This window comes from Mustela nigripes, chromosome 12 (genome assembly GCF_022355385.1).
Source record: "Mustela nigripes isolate SB6536 chromosome 12, MUSNIG.SB6536, whole genome shotgun sequence".
Classification (NCBI taxonomy): domain Eukaryota; kingdom Metazoa; phylum Chordata; class Mammalia; order Carnivora; family Mustelidae; genus Mustela; species Mustela nigripes.
This window is the reverse complement of record NC_081568.1, coordinates 129,190,738-129,212,154: the sequence shown is the minus strand read 5'-3', so window position 1 is coordinate 129,212,154 and position 21,417 is coordinate 129,190,738. Positions and strand designations below refer to the sequence as shown.

Here is a 21,417-nt window from a genome sequence, read left to right as displayed (position 1 = left end):
TTTTGTGAAGCAATACATAACATTATGTACAGTACACATTAATGTTTTCTGTTCTATACTATTCTGTTACATTAATGTTGGCCTTGACCCACCCACTCAGTAAATTTATTTCATGTCCCATTGATGTTTGATGAGGTGTGCTATGGAGTATGCTATAGTTTTAGTGAACTAACAATTTAGAAATATTATAAAAAGTTTCACAAGACCTAAAATGGAACTGTTCATGATTGATGGATTTTCGTTGGATTTTTTTTTCTTTTTTCTCTTTCAAATAGAGTATTTGATTGAGTGGTTGATCCTGCAGTTAAAGTTGTAGGGTTTGGGGTTTTTTCCCCTCTCTTCTGTTAGTAAAAATTGACAAATGTTTTACAGTGGTATACATGTATTTATGATAATGTCTTTATATTTTTGTCATAACAGCTATAATTTTAATTGACTTTAGCAAATACATGAATGTATTTTTGAGTTCTATGTGTTTATAAAAGTAGTTACATAAAGTATTTCAATTTGGAGTTCTGATGGATCTAAATTTTAATATTTTAAGTATTGCATTCTACTTAACAATGTTTCTTAAACTTAGGTGAAACACCTAAATATCAGACTGTTTTTGGCTGAACAATATGTTCTTTGTGAAATACCACCTTGAAATCGTGGTATTTTTATTTCCATAAAAATAACTCCCAAGTAATTTTACCAGTGGAATATAATTTCTGTCATGTACATCTTTTAAAACTACAATAACATTTTTGGAGGGGAGAAGCATTAAGAATAATAAGTTCTTTGAGTTTTTCTAGTATTTCATTGCCATCTAACACAGCCAGCAAACAAGAGATAGTGATAGCCATAGTATTTAAAGAAATCTCAGAATTTATATCCATTAAATTAATCTTTTATGTGACTGCTTGTATTTGATTTTAGCCAATTAATACAACTCATGAATTTCTATAGAAATTTGGAAATATTCACTAGAGGTATCTCCTCAGATTAAAATGGTACCCAAATAATAAATGTTGCATTAGTAAATTTCAGTCTTGCTTTATAATGAGTTTTTAGGTCTTTAAGTATAAATATTTAGAGTGACATCTGCAAAGTATCAGAGTAGGCAGTTCTAAAATCTTAACTACTCAACAGAAGCATAAAAAAACAAGAAGACTGTTAGAACCAACTTTGCCAGAACTCTGGAAAAACATCTGTGCTTTTGAGCAACCAAAGGAATGTTGAACCAAGGAAAAGGCAGTTAAAAAAATGGTAGGAAAGCTTTGTGGCATTTTTACTTGTTTGTGTTCCCTACCCTCTCCAGCTTGTCAACAGTCATGAAGATAGCAGCCTGGTTCTAGAGGGAGCAAAGCAGGGTTTATTAAAAAATTATCATCCTTGCCTATTCTAACCTGACTGGGAGCTTCTTGAAGGATTGATGAAAGGTTTTTCCATCTGTTTTACCCAACTGAGGCTCGAGAAGCAGTGGGCATTGACTGAAGCACTGTAAGGCAAATGGAAACCTGCAGATGCTTGGGGCAAAAGATTATTGCTAGTCATGCCTTATACCTGAGAAGTAAAGTCAGGTAGAGAATTCCTTTGGGAAATTGGAACAGTCAAAGTGCCAGTGTATACAGGGGAACTTAGAAAGCCATGTGCATACCCAGGGCAGGACTCCTGCTCAGGAAGTACCTTGAGAAACCCTTAAACTTTCCCTGGCTCATGTCTAGGCTTGTTGCAGGAAGTGAAAGCCAAGGCCGAGTTGTAAATGGCATGCCTAAGTATTAAAGGAATACTCCAGCACAAAACCAGTCTGTAAAGTCTAGGAGAAATGTTTGTTTTTGTTTCATTTCATTTCATTTTGTTTTGTTTTGTTTTTAAGCTCTTTGTGTTCAAGGAAATATTAATCAAAACACTGGCTGAAAACACGAGCTAGACCTTTAATGATTATACAAGTTACCATGTTAAAATATAATATCTGAATGTCCAGGTTTCAAAAACAACAACAAAAAACACAAGGTTATGCAAAGAAACAGGAAAGAAGTTGCTGTGGCTGATATTGAAGAGGTTACTGCCTATGTTCTCCTCTAGGATTCTGATGGATTCCTGTCTCAAGTTGAGATCTTTTATCCATTTCGAGCTTGTCTTTGTGTACCATGTAAGAGAATGGTCGAGTTTCATTCTTCTACATATAGCTGTCCAATTTTCCCAGCACCATTTATTATGAAGAGACTGTCTTTTTTTCCACTGTATATTTTTTCCTGTTTTGTTGAAGATTATTTGACCATAGAGTTGAGCAACTTCTTTCAAGATATGTCTCCAAAGGCAAAGGAAACAAAAGCGAAAATGAACTTTTGGGACTTTGTTAAGATCAAAAGCTTCTGCACAGCAAAGGAAACAGTTAACAAAAGAAAGAGGCAACTTACGGAATGGGAGAAGATATTTGTAAATGACAGTACAGACAAAAGGTTAATATCCAGGATCTATAAAGAACTCCTCAAACTCAACACACAAAACAGATAATCATATCAAAAAATGGGCAGAAGATATGAACAGACACTTCTCCAATGAAGACATACAAATGGCTATCAGACACATGGAAAAATGTTCATCATCACTAGCCATCAGGGAGATTCAAATTAAAAACCACATTGAGATACCACCTTACAGCAGTTAGAATGGCTAAAATTAGCAAGACAGGAAACAACATGTGTTGGAGAGGATGTGGAGAAAGGGGAACCCTCTTCCGCTGTTGGTGGGAATGCAAGTTGGTGCAGCCACTTTGGAGAACAGTGTGGGGATTCCTTCAAGAAATTAAAAATAGAGCTACTTTATGACCTTGAAATTGCACTACTGGGTATTTACCCCAAAGATACAGATGTAGTGATAAAAAGGGCCATCTGTACCCTAATGTTTATAACAGCAATGGCCACGGTCGCCAAACTGTGGAAAGAACCAAGATGCCCTTCAACAGATGAATGGATAAGGAAGATGTCCATATACACTATGGAGTATTATGCCTCTATCGGAAAGGATGAATACCCAACTTTTGTAGCAACATGGACAGGACTGGAAGAGATTATGCTGAGTGAAATAAGTCAAGAAGAGAGAGACAATTCATAGAGTTTCACTTATTTGTGGAGCATAAGGATTAACATGGAGGACATGGGGAGGTGGAGAGGGGAAGGGAGTTGAGGGAAATTGGAAGGGGAGGTGAACCATGAGAGACTATAGACTCTGAAAAACAACCTGAGGGTCTTGAAGGGGCGGAGGGTGGGAGATTGGGGGAACAAGGTGGTGGGTCTTAGGGAGGGCACGTATTGCATGGAGCACTGGGTGTTGAAAAGAAATTATGCTCCAAGAGTTAAGGGAAAGCATAGACAAACAACTACACGTTCTAGCAACTGAGACAAAGAATTCTAGAAAGTGATATATGAAAAAACTGAGAATATCAACAAAGATTTAGCAATTATTGAAGGTAACTTAATAGTAATTCTGAAGCTGGAAAGTGTAATAATAACTGATATTAAAAAATATGCTAGAGGAATGCAACATTAAGTGAGGACAGGCAGAAGAAAGAATCAGTGAATCTAGAGTTGGACAAAGTGACTTATTGTGTCTGAGAAGAGAAAGAAAAAAAGTGAAGAAAAGTGAATAGAGCCTAAAGGATCTGTGAGATAACAGAAAGGAGAACATGATTTGTATTATGGTAGTCCCAGATGGAGAAGGGAGAAAGGAAGAGGCAGGAAGAATATTTGGAGAAATAATGACCAAAATGTATAAAATTTGGTGAAAGATATGAATCTATATATCCAAGAAACTCAACGAGCTCCAAGTAGTTTAATTTCAAAGAGACCTACAATGAGACACATAATAGTTAATTGTCAAAAGCCAATGACAAATAGAAAATCTTGAAAGCAGCAACAAGAGTAGTGACTCCTAGCATACAAGGGGTCCTTGATAAGACTAACAATTGATTTCTCATACAAAATCATGGGTACCAGAAAGTAATGGACTGATGTATTTAAAGTGCTGAGAGAAGAAATATCAACCAAGAATTCTGTGTCTGGCAAAACTGTCCTTCAATAATGAAGGCAACAGTAAGATAAACAAAAATTGAGGGAGAGGCACCTGCCTGGCTTAGTCAGTGGACATGTGATTCTCAATCTCGGTATTGTAGGTTCAGGCCCCACACTGGGTGTAGAGGTTACTTAAAAATTAAAAAAAAATTTTTTTTTTTTTAATTGAGGGAATTCGGGGTGCCTGGGTGGCTCAGTGGGTTAAAGCCTTCGCTTTTGGCTCAGGTCATGATCCCAGCGTCCTGGGATCGAGCCCCACATCGGGCTCTCTGCTCAGCATGGAGGCTGCTTTCCTTCCTCTCTCTCTCTGCCTGCCTCTCTGCCTACCTGTGATCTCTGTCTGTCAAATAAATTTAAAAAAAAATCAAGGAAATTCATTGTTAGTAGACCTGCCCTACAAGAAATGCTAAGAGTCCTTTAGGCTGAATAAAAGGACACTAACTAGTAACTGAAAGCTGAATGACAAAAAAAGAACATGATAACTACATAAGTAAATATAAAAGACAGTTTTACTTCATTTTTGGTTTGTAACTCCTTATTTTTTCTTACGTGATTAAAAAAGTAGATGTGTAGAGTAAGAATTAAAAACTTATGTTAAGGAGCATATAATGTGTAAAAATGTAATCTGTGGTAACAATTTCAGTAGAAGGGGTAGAGACATACAGGAAATGAATGTATGCTGTTGAAACTATATTATTCAGATTAGGCTACTATAAGTTTAAGATGTTAATTGCAGTCTCCATGGTAACCATTAAGAAAATAACTGAAATATGTGCAGGAAAGTAATGGGAAGAGAATAAAATGGTATACTGCATAAAGTTTATAAGATACAAAAAATGCAGTAATGGAGGAATTGAGGAACAAAAAACATGGAAGACCTGCAGTAAACAAATATTTTTTTGATGGCAGAAATAAATCCCTATCAGTGGTTACTTTAAGTTAAGATTGTTAATTAGGGCACCTGGCTGGCTCAGTCGGTAAAGCATGTGACCTATTTTCTTTTTTAAAGTAGGCTCCCTGCTCAGCATGGGCTTTGTAAAAGATTTTTATTTATTTATTTGACAGACAGAGATCACAAGTAGGCAGAGAGGCAGGCAGAGAGAGAGGAGGAAGCAGGCTCCCCACTGAGCAGAGAGACCGATGCGGGGCTCGATCCCAGGATCCCGTGATCCTGATCTGAGCCAAAGGCAGAGGCTTTAACCCACTGAGCCCCTCAGCGTGGGCTTTGAACTTAACAACCCCTAAGATCAAGATTTACATGCTCTACTGACTGAGCCAGCCAGGCACTCTCTGACTTTTAAAAAATTTTATATTTATTTATTTTTCTTTGTGATTCTTAAAAAAAAAAGAAAAGTTTTATTTTTAACTAATCTGTACACTCTACATGGGGCTTAAATTCACAACCCTGAGATCAAGAGTCACATGATCTTCTGAATGAGCCAGCTAGGCACCCCAAGCATGCAGCTCTTGATCTCAAGGTATGGGTTCAAGCCCCATAATGGGTGTGGAGTCTACTTTAAAGAAAAAAAAGTTAAATAGATTAAACTCTAAAAGACAAAAATTGGCAGAATGAATTAAAAAATAATCAACCATGAATATAATGTCTATAAGAGTCTCATTTTATTTTATTTCTTTTTTCTTTCTTTTTTTTTTTTTTTGAAGATTTTATTTATTTATTTGACAGACAGAGAGAACAAGTAGGCAGGCAAGCAGGCACAGAGAGAGAGAGAAGCAGGCTCCCTGCTGAGCAGAGAGCCAGATGTGGGGCTCGATCCCAGGACCCTGGGATCATGACCTGAGCCAAAGACAGAGGCTTAACCCACTGAGCCACCCAGGTTCCCCTTATTTTATTTCTTTTTAAAGATTTTTATTTATATATTTGAGAGAGAGAGTGAGAGAGAGCATGAGACATGGGAGGGTGAGAGGGAGAAGCTGACTCTCTGCTGAGTGAGGACTTGATGCAGGGCTGGATTCCAGTACCTCCTATCATGACCTGAGCTGAAGGCAGATGCTTAACGGACTGAGCCATGCAGGTGCCCCAAGAGTCTCATTTTTAGATACAGACAGAATGAGGTTGAAAGTAAAAGGGTGGAAAAGTCCATTCAAATGCTAAAAACCAAAGAGAATTGGAGTAGCTATATTGTCAGAAAAAAAATCAATTTTAAGTCAAAAGTTTTGCAGCAGACTGTGAAGCTCGCTATGTATTGATGCAAGTTTTAATTCCTCAGGAAAATAGAACAATTATAAGCACATATGTACTTAAGAGTGTAATATATGAAGCAGAAATGGAAAGATTTGAAGGGAGTGATAGATAGTTCTCCATTAATAATTGGAGGTTTTAATACTTCATTTTAGTGAAGAATAGAACCATCAGACTGAAGATTAACAAGGAAATAGAGGACTTGAACAATGCTCTAAACCAATTATACCTAACAGACCTATGTAATACACTGTACAACAGAAAATATATAATTTTCAAGGGCATGTGAAACAATCTAAAAGATTAGACCATATTTGGACCACAAAATAAGTAGTAAGTTCAAAAAGATTAAAATCATGCAGGTGTCTTTTATGATCACAATGAAACAAATCTAGGAATCAGTCACAAAAGGAGAACTCAAAAACATCTAAATATATGGAAATTAAACAAAACACTCTTATATGATCAGTGGGTCATATAAGAAATCATAAGAGAAACTGGAAAATACCTTGAAGTGAATGAAAATTAGGATGCAATATACCAAAGTTACGAGATGTAACAAAAGCAGTGCTCAGAGGGAAATTCATGGTTGTGAAAGCTTACATTACAAAGGAAGAGAAATCTGAAGTAACCAAAAAAACAAAGGAAGAAAAATCTAAAATTAGTAATCTAAATGTATACCTGAAGGAACTTAAAAAAGAAGAGCAAACTAAATCCAAAGTTAGCAGAAGGAAGGCAGTAATGATCAGAACAGTAATAAATGAAACGGAAAAAAGAACTGTAGAGAAAAACTAGTTTTTCTGAAAATATTAACAAAAACGACAAACTTAAGTAGTCTAAGAAAAAAAGAGGGAAGACTTAATTTACTAATTCAGAAATTTAAGCATGAACATTACCACCAACTTCGTAGAAATAAAAAAGATTCTGTAAGAAAATGATGAGCAATTATACACTAACAAACTGGAGAGCCTAAATAAAATGGGAAGATTCCTAGAAATACACAAATTACAAAAACGAACCCAGGAAGACGTAGAAAATCTGAATAGACTTACAATAAGTAAGGAGATTGAACCAGTAATACGAATCATCCCAACAAAGACAAGACAGACACCAGATGGCTTCCCCGGTGGATTTGCTCAAACATGTAAAGAGTTAATATGATTCCTCCTTAAACTCTTCCAAAATGTTTAAGAGGCAACAGTACTTCCTGACTTCTATGAGGCCAGTATTACCCTGATTCTGAAGCCAGGCAGGGAACTATCAGAAAAGACAACTACAGACCAATATCCTTGATGAGTATAAATGCAAAAATTCTCAACAAAATAGCAAACAGAAGCCAGCAGTATATGAAAGTGATTTATTCCTTGATTGCAAGTGTGTCTCAGTATATTAAAATTGATCTATTTAATATACCACATTACTAAAATGGAGGAAGAAAAACATAATCATCTTAATTGGTATAGAAAATGCATTTGGTGATTCCAATACATTTCCATGATAAAATCACTCAATAAACAAGGAGTAGAAGGATACTTCCTCAACATAATAAAGCCCATTTATAACAAAACTATGGTTAATACCATACTCAATGGTGAATTGAAAACTCAATGGTAATTGAAAACATCCTCTAAATTCAGGAACAAAACCAGGATGCCCACTTTTGCTATTTCTCTTCGATATTGTACTGGAAATTCCAGCCAGAGTAATTAGGCAAGAAAAAGAAATGAAAGGCTTTAAAATTGGAAAAGAAGAAGTCAGGCTATCTCAGTCTGCAGATGACATGGTTTTATACAGCAGTATACCTCAGAGATTTTGCAGGTTTGAGATCACCACAGTAAAGTGAATATTGTAGTAAAGCAAGTCAAATGAATCTGATTTCCCAGTGCATATAAATGTTAAGCTTATACCAAATTGTAGTCTACTAAGTATGCAGTAGCATTATGTCTAAAACAATAATGTACATACACTGTAATTAAAAGCTACTTTATTTTTGAAGAGTGCTAGCTGTCTTCTGAGCTTTCAAGGAGTCATAATCTTTTTTTTTTTTTTTAATTTTTTATTTTTGATAAACATATATTTTTATCCCCAGGGGTACAGGTCTGTGAATCAACAGGTTTACACACTTCACAGCACTCACCAAATCACATACCCTCCCCAATGTCCATAATCCCACCCCCTTCTCCCAAACCCCCTGCCCCGGAGTCATAATCTTTTTGCTGGTGGAGGGTCTTGTCTCCATGTTGTTGGCACTGATCAGGGCATTGGTTGCTTAAGTTTGGGGTGGCTGTGGCAGTTCCTTAAAATAAGACTGTAGTGAAATTTGCTTCATCAGTTGCTTTTTCTTTCTTGAATGATTTCACTGTAGCATGCAATGATGTTTGATAGCATTTTATCCACAGTAGAACTTCTTTCAAAATTGAAGTCAATCCTCCCAAACCCTGCTGCTACTTTATCAGCTAAGTTTATGTAATGTTCTAAATCCTTTTCTGGCATTTCAACAGGTTTCACAGCATCTTCATTAGGAGTAGATTCCATCTTATAAACTACTTTCTGGGTGCCTGAGTGGCTCAGTGGGTTAAGCCTCTGCCTTTGGCTCAGGTCATGATCCCGAGGTCCTGGGATCAAGGCCTGCATCGGGCTCTGCTCAGCAGGGAGTCTGCTTCCCCCACTCTGTCTCTGCCTGACTCTCTCCCTACTTGGGGTCTCTCTCTCTCTTTCAAATAAATAAATAAAATCTTAAAAAAATAAAATTATAAAAGAAACTACTTTCTTTGCTTATCCATAAGAAGGAACCCTTTAGAGGCACCTGGGTGGCTCAGTGGGTTAAGCCTCTGCCTTCGGCTCAGGTCATGATCCCAGGGTTCTGGGATAGATCCCCGTGTCAGGCTCTCCGCTCTGCAGGGAGTCTGCCCCCCCGCCCCCCTGCCTGCCTCTCTGCCTACTTGTGATCTCTCTCAAATAAATAAAATCTTTAAAAAAAAAAAAAGAAGGAACCCTTTATCTGTTAATGTTTTATCATGAGATTGCAGCATTTTAGTCATCAGGCTCCATTTCTCATTCTAAAGAAAGTGTAAGTATATATCTTTATGACCTTGGATTTGGTCATAATTTCTTAAATATGACACCAAAAGCATAGGCAACAATGTAAGAACCATAAACTGGACTTGATTAAAATGAAAAACCTGTGTTTCAGTGAATATTCTGAAGAGAATGAACAGGGAACCCACAAAATGGAGAAAATATTTACAAATCGTATATCTGAAAAAGGTTTAATATCTAGAATATCTAAAGGATTATTAACAGCTCAAGATCAACAAAACCCCTTCCAAGAACTCAATTGAAAAATGGGCAAAATACTTGAATATGCTTTTATCCAAAGAAGAGATACAAATGGCTAAGAATCACATGATAACATGCTCAACATCATTAGCCATTAGAGAATTGCAAATAAAAACCACAGTGAGATGCCACTTTATACCTGCTCTGATATAAATATGTCCAAATGAACCCAAAGAAAGAGAAAATAACAAATTGTTGCTTTGGATTTGGAGGAATTAGAATTTTGTACATTGCTGGTGGGAATGTAAAATGGCACACCTGGTGTGGAAAACATTTTGGTGGTTCCTCAAAAGATTCAACACAGAATTACCATATGACTCAACACTTCTACCCTAAATATATACCCCAAATAATTGAAAACAGTGACTGAAATAGGTACTTATTTATATTAATTTTCATAGCAACATTATTCAAAAAAGTCAAGGTGTGAAAACAACCCAAATGTCCATTAAGAGATGAATGAGTAAACAAAAAATATATATGTTTAGTGGAATATTCTTCAGCCGAATAATGAATGAAATGCTGATATAGGTTACCACATGAATGAACCTTGAAAACATGCAAAGTTAAATAGGCTAGACACAAAGAACAAACATAGTATGATTCTACTTATATAAAATAATCTAAAATAGACAAATTAATAGAGATGTAACATAGAGGTTTTCAGGGGCTGGGGGAATTAGGAAGTGGGGAGTTGTTGCTTAATGGGTAAAGAGTTTGGGTGATTTGGAAATAAATATGGGTGATGGTTGCATAACACTGTATTTAATGTCATTGAATTAAATACCTAAATATGAGTAAAATAGCCATTTTTATGTTCTATATATTCTACCACAAAGGAGAAAAAGGAATATCTGTTTTTAGTTTCCAGATTTGTATAAGATAAAGGAAAATGTGAGTCTCATCTGTTCTGTCTTTATATATCCGAGTGATGTTCAGTCAATTAGAGAATGAGTAGGTATTGAGCATCTACCATGTGTTAGGCACTGTTCATATGTTCTTACTATATTTTTTATATGTTTAATTCCTTTTTTTAATTCACATCTACTCTATGAGATAGGTATTAATCCTTGTGTATAGATGAGGAAGCAGTTACGGAGAGATTGTAAGTAATTTATCTGAGGGGAAGTAGTAAGTGTTAGGACTGACACTCCTATCCAGGGGCGTCTAGAGTTCATACTAAACCTACTTAGTTCTTCCCTCCAGTTTTCAGATGACATGGCACATGTCTTATCCCTATACTGATAATGGATGTTTATTAGACTGAAAAACTAGAGATCTTGAAAAACCTTTTTTTAATCAAACTGTTATGTTTAAAGGATATTTTAAGTATTCTCTTTCTAAATGAGCATCACAAATATATGTTGGTTGCTTTTTGTATATGCTACACAATTGAATCTTTACAACAGCACTAAGGTTGTATTTCAAGGTGAAAAATGTCATCTCATGTAAGTTAAGGAATTTGCCCAAGTTCATATAGCTGGGAAAGTATGGAGCCAATATTCTTTTTCAATTCTGCTTGATCTCTGAATCATATCATGTGGTGTCGTGTCTAGGATTTTATGCTGGATGTCCAATTCTAGAGAGTCCAATGACTAGAGAGTATTTTTCATCTATAACTAGAAATGTAGAGCCTTTATTATAATGCCAAGAGGCTTTTTTTGTCCTGGAAATTCATCTTTATGGCATTTCTGAAACATTCCCTTTACATGAATCCTAACGAATAGTTTTCTAATAGCTTCTTTTTTTACCCATTAATAATAATTAATAATGATACATAACATATATTAAGCACTTTTATATGCCTTTCAGTATGTTAATTAGCATTTCTATGTGCATTTTCGTTTTTTAATCTTCTCAATAACTCTTGTGAGTATAAGTATGCATTGTATAAGCTTGATGGGCCCAACATTAGAAGTTGGTCAGTTAACTAAGAATCAGTTAAATAATAGAGTCACAAAAATCAATGTGTATTATAAACATTTTAATTAAATTATATAATGTAATTCATTAGTGAGTCTTTTGAATTTTGATATAGGGTTAAAGCCTTTTTCTAAAGTTAGAGATGACTAGGTAGAGCTTGGACTTTTCATGCTTAAACTATAACAATGATGTGACCTCCATGATTTTTAGTTGTTTTTTCATTGAAATGGTACAGGAACTTAGAACTACTAATGAAATAGGAGTGCAGCTTTGTTCAGAATATGATTTTTCCAGTACAGATCTTCTTCAGTTTACCATGGGATTACATTCAGTGAACTTATCATAAATTGAAAATCCCCTAAGTCAAAAATGCATTTACATTTTTTTAGAGGAGGGGGAGGGGCAAAGGGAGAAGAGAGGGAGTATTTTTATTTTTTTTAAAAAATATATTTATTTGAGAGAGAGAGAGCACAAAGCAAGTGAGAGGGAATACAAGGTCGGGGTGAAGAGGGGCACAGGGAGAGAGAGAAGCAGAGTCTCTGCTGAGCAGATAGCCAGCCAGCCGCTCCATCCCAGGACTCTGAGATCATTACCTGAGCCGAAGGCAGACCCCTAACTGATGAGCCACCCAGGTGCCCTGGGAGAGAGAATCTTAATCAGGTTCCATGCCCAGTATGGAGTGTCCAGCGCTGGATCTCTTGACCCTGAGGTCAGACCCAAGCCTAAATAAGAGTAGGATACCTAACCAAGATACCCACTCACCTCCAAAATGTATTCTATACACCCACCTACCTAACATCATAGCCTAGCTGGCTTTAAACTTGATTAGCTTACAGCTGGGCAAAATTGTGTTAACACAAAGTTGGTCTTATAATAAAGTATTGACTAGCTCATGTAATTTATTGACTATTACATGAGAGTGAAAAATGGAATGGCTGTCTGGGTTAGAATGATTTTAAGTGTACTGGTTGTTTACCTTTGTGATTACATGGTTGACTGGGAACTGTGGTTCCCTGCTGCTGCCCAGCATCGAGAGAGTGTATCTTCATATTGCCAGGCTGGAAAAAGACCAAGTTCAAAATTTGAAGTATGGTTTCTGTTGAATGTGTATTGCTTTTGTACCATCTTAAACTAAAGAAATCATAGGTCAAACCATCCTAAGTTGGGGCCCTTATGGTTGTCTTACCTAAAATTAATTCAGCAGCAGCTTTTTATGTCTTACCTTCATTGAATGCAAAACATTCAACCTAGTTTTTATAGGAACAAGTATCTTTTTTCTTATTAAGTCAGTTCATTCATTTATTAATATAATTATGTTATAAAAATTACAATCAGAAAAAACAGATTTGGGAACAAACATCCCTGCTTCTTGGCACTGTTTTTTCCCTCACTTTTATTGGCACTTTCTATTTCAGTATGTTGATATCTTTTATTGTGGTAAAATATACATAGAATTTACCATTTTAACCACTTTTAAGCATATGATTCAGTGGCATTAAGTACCTATACAGTGTTGTGTAACTATCACCAGTATCTATTTCTAGAACTTTTTCATCATTCCCAAGAGTAATTCTATACCAATTAAACAATTACTTTGTATTTTCATTGCCTTTCTCTCTCATCTTCTAGTAAGCTCTCCTTTGAGTTCTGTTTTATGAATATTATGCCTATTCTAGCTATTCCATATAAGTGGAATCGTACAGTATTAATTATTTTGTGTCTGGCTTATTTCACTTGGCATGTTTTCAAGGTTCATGTATGTTGTAGCATATAACAGTTTCATTCCTTTCCGTGGCTGAATAATATTCCATTGTATGTATAAACTTCATTTTTTCTATTCATCTGTTGATGGACACTTAATAGCTTTCTGTGCTTTTAAAGTTAAGTTGGGAAAATTTTGTTCTCAATATTTTCTTAGTTGAAACAGTAGTGACAGAGGTTTTGGGAGAATTGGTGCTAAATAGCATTCTTGCTGGTTTTCTAAAAAGTAAAATATCGTTTCAGTGTGTAATAGATTATAATCAAATGATTATTCCATATATGTTAAAATGCATTATTCCATATATGAATTTTCATTTACTCTGAATTTTAATTAAACACCATGCCGATAAAATTTTTAAAAATTAGTATTGGCACATATTTGGGGAGCTTATGTGGCATATTTTCATTGTATTTACTTGACAGAGAGTGAGAGAACACAAGTAGGCAGAGAAGCAGGTTCCCCACTGAGCAGAAAGCCTGATATGAGACTCCATCCCAGGACCCTGAGATCATGACCTGAGCTGAAGGCAGAGGCTTAACCCACTGAACCACCCAGGTGCCCCCTGGAATTTTTTTTTAAATAAGGCAAAGTTGATATAAATGTAGGGAAAAGATTCAAATTTGAGTTCTTATAGTGGGTCAGATGAGTGGCATTTTGAAAGATTTGCATTGCTTTCTTCCCTATCTCATTGTCTGTGCCACTGTACTACAAATGATGAAACTAATGAATCAAATTATAAAATTGTCATTTTTATGGTTTTTATAAATATGAACAGTTAACATAGATGGGTGAAGTTGCTAGAAGATATGGATTGAATTTTATTCATTGTTCTCATTTGCATTTGTATAATAATTACAGTGGTGACAGATTCGGAATGGAAAGTAGAAGGAATAACTTTCCTTATCTAGTGAAGGCAGCATATTTTAAAAAATATTTTCTTAATAATGGTTTTGAGCAACTTTCATGTGGCATTGGAAAACCTAATCTTGTTTTTATCCCATAACATTGTTGTGGTTTCATTTGTCTAGATTCATTGTCCATTGAAGTATACTCTTCCTAAGATTTTGTTTTATTATAAAAATTACCTGGTGATAATAGATGTCTTCCTTTTTAAAAAAATATTTATTTGTTTATTTTAGAAAGTGAGAGAGAATGAACAAGTGGCGGGAGGGGTGGACGGAGAGGAGGTGAGAGAATCTCAAGCAGACTCCCCACTGAGCAAGGAGCTCTGTGTGGGGCTTGATCTCATGACCCTAAGATCATGATCTGAGCTGAAACAAAGAGGCAGCTGCTTAACTGACTGAGCCACCCAGGCTCCCCACAGCTGGTTCTTAAAACAGATTCTCTATTATGAATTCACAAGTGTAGTGTTCAGTAAGTATTTTACTTAAAATTTGAGATGGGTAGGAAAATTACCTCCCAACATTTTACAGAAAAATTTGAAAAATACCTTTGGGTATGTTTGAGCAAATTTTTGAATAACCTTGAATGATTACCATAAAGAAGAAGAGAATGAATCAAGAACAATCCATTTTCTATTTATTTACTTCAGTCCATTTGTAGTTCTGATTGCTGTCACATGTGAAAATGAACTATGGCTTAATGGGTGGATGGAGTAGATTCTTTTAAGTGATGGAGTGACCACTGGCACCCTTTTCATTGAACATTTCCCTTCAAGGTTGACTGGTGGGTGCCTTTGACACATTATTGTTCTTCATGAGTTATAGAGGGGTCTTCTATCACTATTTATCTGACTTGTCCCTGTTACAGGTACCCAGATACTGAACCGATGTTGATAAAAATTCAGAACCTCTTAAACTGGTTTCTATGTCTTAGGTCCATAAGACCATTTACTTGGGTGAAGAGTGATCTTTAGGATTGTACTTGGCATGAATGCCTCAGATACAAACAGCAATGAAGGGCAGGCTGGGTAAGAGTGAAGAGGTGTGGCTGGAGCTAAAATTCCACAAGGTTGATAATCTCCATTACCAGGCAGGGCCCTCAGGCAGCAATTTCTCAGTACCCAACCAAGGTAAGTGATGATATTCATCTAATCAACATCAGCCAGATAGGGATTTTTATCTAATGATGAGTAGTTAACATGTCAGAGTGTTCTTTGGTAAGGTAGAAAGTAATATGGGGATAATTTTGAGGTGTTTGTAAAGCCTTTAGGTACTAATTTTTGCTGGGATAAGAATTAATGAGACTAAACTATTTACTTGATAACAGAAGGAGATGGATTATAATTTAGGGATTTCTACCCTGGCACTGGTTCCTGTAGAGGTTTCTTCTAGTGGGTTTCTGTTCTGCCAAGTTGTTTTTCTGTGTCCATCTTTTTGTCTATTCAATTTTGGGGACAGAGGTTTTCCTTGAAACCTCACTTCTCTAAGAAGAGTTGTTGATTTTTCAATTGTTCAGCTTTTTACTTGTTAGTATGGAGTGGTAACTTATAAGCTTCCTCCTATGCTGGACTGGAACCTACAGGTTGATTTAAAAAAAAATTACTATTGCTGTATGATAATCTAATCCTAATCTTGTTTACACTCAGTTTTATGCTTAATATGGTGTATTTGTGGAAAGTACAGTGTCTATAATTTGAGTAATTTAGAAAGGCCTTATAATGGGGCTTGGTTCTTACTCTAGTACCACCTTTTTGTATCCCATCTGATAGCCGGGGCTCTCCATCTTGGTAGGGCCAGAGCATCAATGTCTCTAGTACTGCCTTTCTGAATAGAGAATTCCACATTTAGAAGAGTTCTGTACTACTTCTATGGTTTTTAGGTAGAGGAGTAATTGAACTAAATTTAGGGCGTGTTGACAGGGATATTCATATAAGCCTTGGTTAATGCCCCGTGAATGTTTTCCTATGGACAATGGACAAGACATTTGCAGCATTGAGAGATCTGAACATTAGCAAAACTGGAAAATATACCAGGTAAAATGATTGATTCTCCAGTGACTGGATAGTCTGGAACCTTAGGACATTTATAGTTGGGGTAATGTGATTAGTACAGATAGGCAGTCATGGAAATGTAGTCTTGCCTCTCATGCCCACTGGTGATGGCTAGACTAGAACATCAGTTTCTGTAGTGAGAATAAATGACAGTAATTATCCCCTGAGGTACTCTTTCCTGGTAAGTTTCTGGGACTTTCCTAATGCTGATGTCTGTTGAAGCCATCTACATTGTTCTTATTTGTGTATGGCTACCCATGTAGCCCCTACTTATATGGAAAGTCACTTATTTGCATATAAGTCCATCAAAGACACTTGTTAAAAAGTCAAAATACCAGGTAATCAGCTTAAAACTGCTATAGCAGTGTGACTTACATGTGTTAACATGCGACTCTGCCAACCTAGCTACACAAACGAATGTCTAAGATCCTACCAGATACCTCCCTCCCATTTAAGAGAGAAGGGATGGGAGCGCGAGCAGGAGGAGGGGCAGAGGGAGAAGCAGATTCCTGAGCAGGGAGCCCAATGGGGGGCTTGATCCAGAACCCCGAGATCATGACCTGAGCTGAAGGCAGACGCCTAACTGAGTGAACCACCCAGGCGCCCCTCATTCACTCCTGCTATATAGATTCTGTTGTATTTTTCAGTGATCTTGGTTGGTGCATTAAGGTGTTGAGGCCTCTTTACTTCCAAGGATCTGAACAAATTAACAAGAGAAGGGAATAGGGACAGAGGAAAAATATCAAATCAACTTTGTTACTCAGAAAGGCTAGATTGGAGAGTATTGTTTAGAGTTAAATGGGCTTGTTAATTCTGGAGTTCGGCCAGCAGACCCACTCATAATCAGCCCGGCCAGGCCAGCAGAGGGGCCTACAAATGTAGAAGGGATGCTTATTTGCTGTGGTCAGTTTGTTTCCAGGAGGAAGAAGGGTGGGAATGAACTGAACATGTCCAGTTCATTAAACATAAACTAATCAGCAGAGAGACAAGGAATTAGGCGAATCGAACTTTCTTCAGAAAAAAGAAGCAATTCCCTTCCAAGCCCATCTATATTTTCTTGATTTATCCATTTCAGACTATCTAGGCTGATTCCTTACTATGGAAGATGGGAATTTAGCTTACTTACCCTTCCTTGTCTCCTATTTTCTCATCCTCCCAACATAATTCTTTTATAATTTTGATTACATAAGTATTTGGTATTTACATTTTACAATTATGTACATACATTTTTTTCTCTATAAAATTTTGTTATTATTGAAATTAATAAATGTCTTTTTGTCCCCTTTAGTTTACTTTTTTTTTAAAGGTCTTAACACAAATGGAGCTGAAGGTTTTTCCACAATTGCATTAGTATATTGAGATGTACAGAGTCAAGTATATCTTCTCATAGCAGATTTTCTGGGGATAGTCTGAAGGCTCCATTTTGGATTTTTCACATACAAGTGCTCTTGCAGTAATGGTCATCTGAGTATCTTAACCTTTACCATTATCCTTGAGGTTTCCTGATCTTGTAGTTGTTTTAGATATCCTATTAGATGTCATAGGTTCTTTCTCTTGGTGTGTTCTTATGTTTTGTAGAGGACAGATTCTAGTAGCTTCTTGATAAAGAATATATGGGAGGTAAATCTTTTGAGAATTTGCAGTCTGAAAATGTCTCTGTTCTATCCTCCCACTTAATTCGTAGTTTGAATTCTGAGTATAGGATTCTAGGTTTGAAGTACTTCTCCTTCAGCATTTGATGGCATTGCTCTCTTGCCGTCTTTCAGTATTGTCATTAAGACGTTTGATACCTTTTTTATCCTAATCCTTTGTATGAAATCTGTTTGTCTCTGGAAGTCTATAGAATCTTTTTTTGTACTCTTTAATTCTGACATTTTGTGTTGATTTGCCTTGCCATGGATCTGTTTTTGTCATTTGTGCTGGACATGTAAGTGAGCTTTTTCAGCTTATACCCTTTCATCCCGGAATATTTTATAGAATTATTCATTTGAATTTCTTCATTTCTGCCTTATAAACTTTCACGTCACCCCCACATTTTCAGCAGTATGCTTTTGCTGTCAGCTATGCATGGTGTACCCCAGTCCAAGAACCCTATATTTTACTCGCCCCAGTGAACTCTGATCTTTTTGCTATTGTGGGAAAGTGGACTTGGCAGTGATGGGGAGGGGATCTGAGTGGTTAGCTACTCTCTAAATAGACTTTAAAGAATCCTGGTGTTTTTAATGCCAGCTGCACTCTCAATGCCAGATGTGTGTGAGCCTCAAGTTTTGTAGTATAGTGATTATCAAGTTGCTTTTACACTTTACCCACTGTTGGCTTTGGAGTCAGCTTTTTTAGGTGTGAGTGATGTGCCATTGTACATTTGTTCTTGAAGTATATGTGTGCTTTTATGCATTATTAGATCTGGTAGTCGATCTAATGAATATAATGAATACCAGTGAACAAAAATGGTATTTTGTGCTCTCTGCAATGGTAGTAATATTACATAAAATTATCTTCGATTTCTGTTGTTTACAAAGTCATGTGTATTGCCAACCTACTGTGATTTTCCATTTACATTAATAAGTGAAGCAAAAGCTAGAGTTCAGCCGTTTCCCATATTCATACCTTTTTCAAAGAGGCCTCTTTACATCATGTAACCAGGATCAGCCTGTTCATTGCTTCAACAACTATTTACTGAGTATCAGCTAAGTTAAACAGAAGACATTGGGCTCCAGGGACAGTTAATTATCAGGCAAAACTTCTTTCTTTGTGGAGTTTACATTTCTAGTGGAATATATGATTGGTTATAGTGTGGCCTAGATGAAGATAACATAGTATAACTATATCAGCACCCCTGGAAAAATTAACTGAGTTCACATATCATTGTTTTACTTGAAACAGAACTTGAAAGTTTTCTTTAGCTATTAAAGTAACATTTATTTTTAAAAAGATGTGGGAAGATTGATAGGCAGAAAAGAAAAAAATGCATTACTGCACGAATCAGGAAAAAACCCACTGTTAACACCTTGGTGTAATTTCAGTCTCTTTTCTATAAGGATATGTACATGTATATTTAAATATGCATAATTTGTAAAAATTGGATTATATTATAAAAACTTGTGTAAAGTTTTCATTTTTCTCAAGTGTGTACTTTATTTTTAATGGCTATATAATATTCAGTTTTCTGAAAACCCTGTAATTTGTTATCTTTAGGTGGTTTTCTATATGTTACGATTAAAATATCCCTTTTGCTAATTTCTTATAGTTAAATCTTAGTCAGGTACTTCTATTTAATTCCAAGTTTAATATAAAAAACTTATATATATGGAAATTTTGAAAGAATTTTATAATGAACACCTATATACCCACTACCTAGATTTTATATTTAATGTCTTTTTTGTATTTCTTTTAAATTTTTATTTTAATTGCAGTTAGTTAACATACAGCATTATGTTAGTTTCAGACATATAATGTAGTAATTCCACAGTTCCATATGTCATTCTGTGCTCATCATGACAAGTGCACTCCTCAAACCCCATCACCATCCCTCTACCCTATGATTAACATTTTAGTATGCTTACTTTATCACATAATCTATCCAGTTATCTATCCCTCTGTAGTTAATTTTTTGGTAAAACTAAATCATATTTTCTTATTTATGTTGAGTAGCCATCCAGGAAGATTTTTAGGATTGTTTGCACTCTTACCAGTGGTATTTTGCATACTTTTTTCTAATCCTTGCTGACACTGAGTTTTATTTAATGTAATTTTTTAGATAATTTTTGATATAAATGTCTTACTGAATAAATTTCTGATTTTAGCTCTAAAGTGACTCTATTCATATGTAATACTCATGAAACAGCATTCATTTATAGTTTGCTTTGATCTTCTAAGCTGTAGCTTTTGAAAAGAAATGAATGTAATTTGTTCCTTGTGATACTTAATGGTTTTAATGGGAACATTTTACCTGTTTGGTAACCCTTTAAGGTACAGTTGTGATTTCAGTCAGGAAATCTTTAGTTCTTGTGTTTTCAGTTTATGTAATTCTGTGTGTCAGTAAGTACTCTAAAATATAATCTATAGCATATTCAGACTTTTTTTCTCTTTCACAGAATAAGTGAGCTCTTGGAGAGAAATGATTGATTGGGGTAATCAGAACTGGAAGAATCTAATGAATTAAATATTCTTTCATTCGTTAGACCTTTGCCTCACTTCTTAGATCTTTGTTTTATTCCTTGGAACTGAGCCCTGCAAATATAATAATATAAATGATCAGGAGAAATAAAAATGTGAATCTGAGGTCAATGTTAAGGAATCTAGGCACCTTGGGTTGGCATATAATATAAGGTAGTTGATGCAAGGACGTACTTAGAAGATGCTAAAACTTACCATACTGCTTTAAGTTATAGATTGCCTACATTCTGTTTTATTTTAAAAGTAGTTAATATTTAACTTTGGTATTGCTATTTTTAAAAATTATATGGGTATCCCACTAGGAATATGTTATCTTTGTTATTTTATCAGCATTCAATCAAATCTCTCTCTCTCTCTTTTTTTTTTTTTTTTTTTTTTACAGCTGGGCTCAAAGTGCAGAGAACTCAAAGATATTCATTTTGGCCAGTGTTACAAGATCTCAGATGAAGGCATGATCGTCATAGCTAAGGGCTGTCTGAAATTACAAAGAATATATATGCAGGAAAACAAATTAGTAAGTACTTGTTATCATCTTTGTGTTTTTTATTTTGTTTCTGACCTTTCATTTCCTTATAACTTCGCTTACAAATTTTTATCTGCTTATTTTGGTGTTTTAGAGGCAAATACTACTTAAAGCAAGAATCCTCTCAAAACGATTTTATGAATTGATCCTATAACTCTATAGGTGCTTTTATGTGATACTTGAAAGTTAAACATTCCTTTTTGTCTATGTTCTGACAGTGAACTAACTCAGGTGAATTGGAAAAAAGTGTTTGTAGTTGCTGAATATAAGTATGTGGTTGTTGTTCCTTCTGATTCCCTAAGGATTGTAATACTTTTAGGTAGTTAGAATTTTTTACTGTTAAGAAAGATGTACACATGTGAAGTAGAACCTTTCATTTAGTATGCTGAAAAATGGGATTTATTAAACTGAGGCAGATAATGTTTGTAGTTATATAGATTTTCATGTTCTAAGCACATACATATATAACATATATAACTCATCACA

General features: G+C 35.5%; 1 protein-coding gene across 3 annotated transcripts in view; it reads left to right on the top strand.

Annotated features, from left to right (window-relative positions):
* FBXL17 (F-box and leucine rich repeat protein 17) overlaps positions 1-21,417 on the top strand; it is a 504,101-nt gene that overhangs the window by 26,616 nt on the left and 456,068 nt on the right. For all 3 annotated transcript variants that reach the window (XM_059418335.1, XM_059418334.1, XM_059418336.1), the window contains exon 4: positions 20,791-20,922. In XM_059418335.1, coding sequence (XP_059274318.1) covers positions 20,791-20,922 — 132 coding nt within the window. The remainder of the gene's footprint in view (positions 1-20,790; positions 20,923-21,417) is intronic.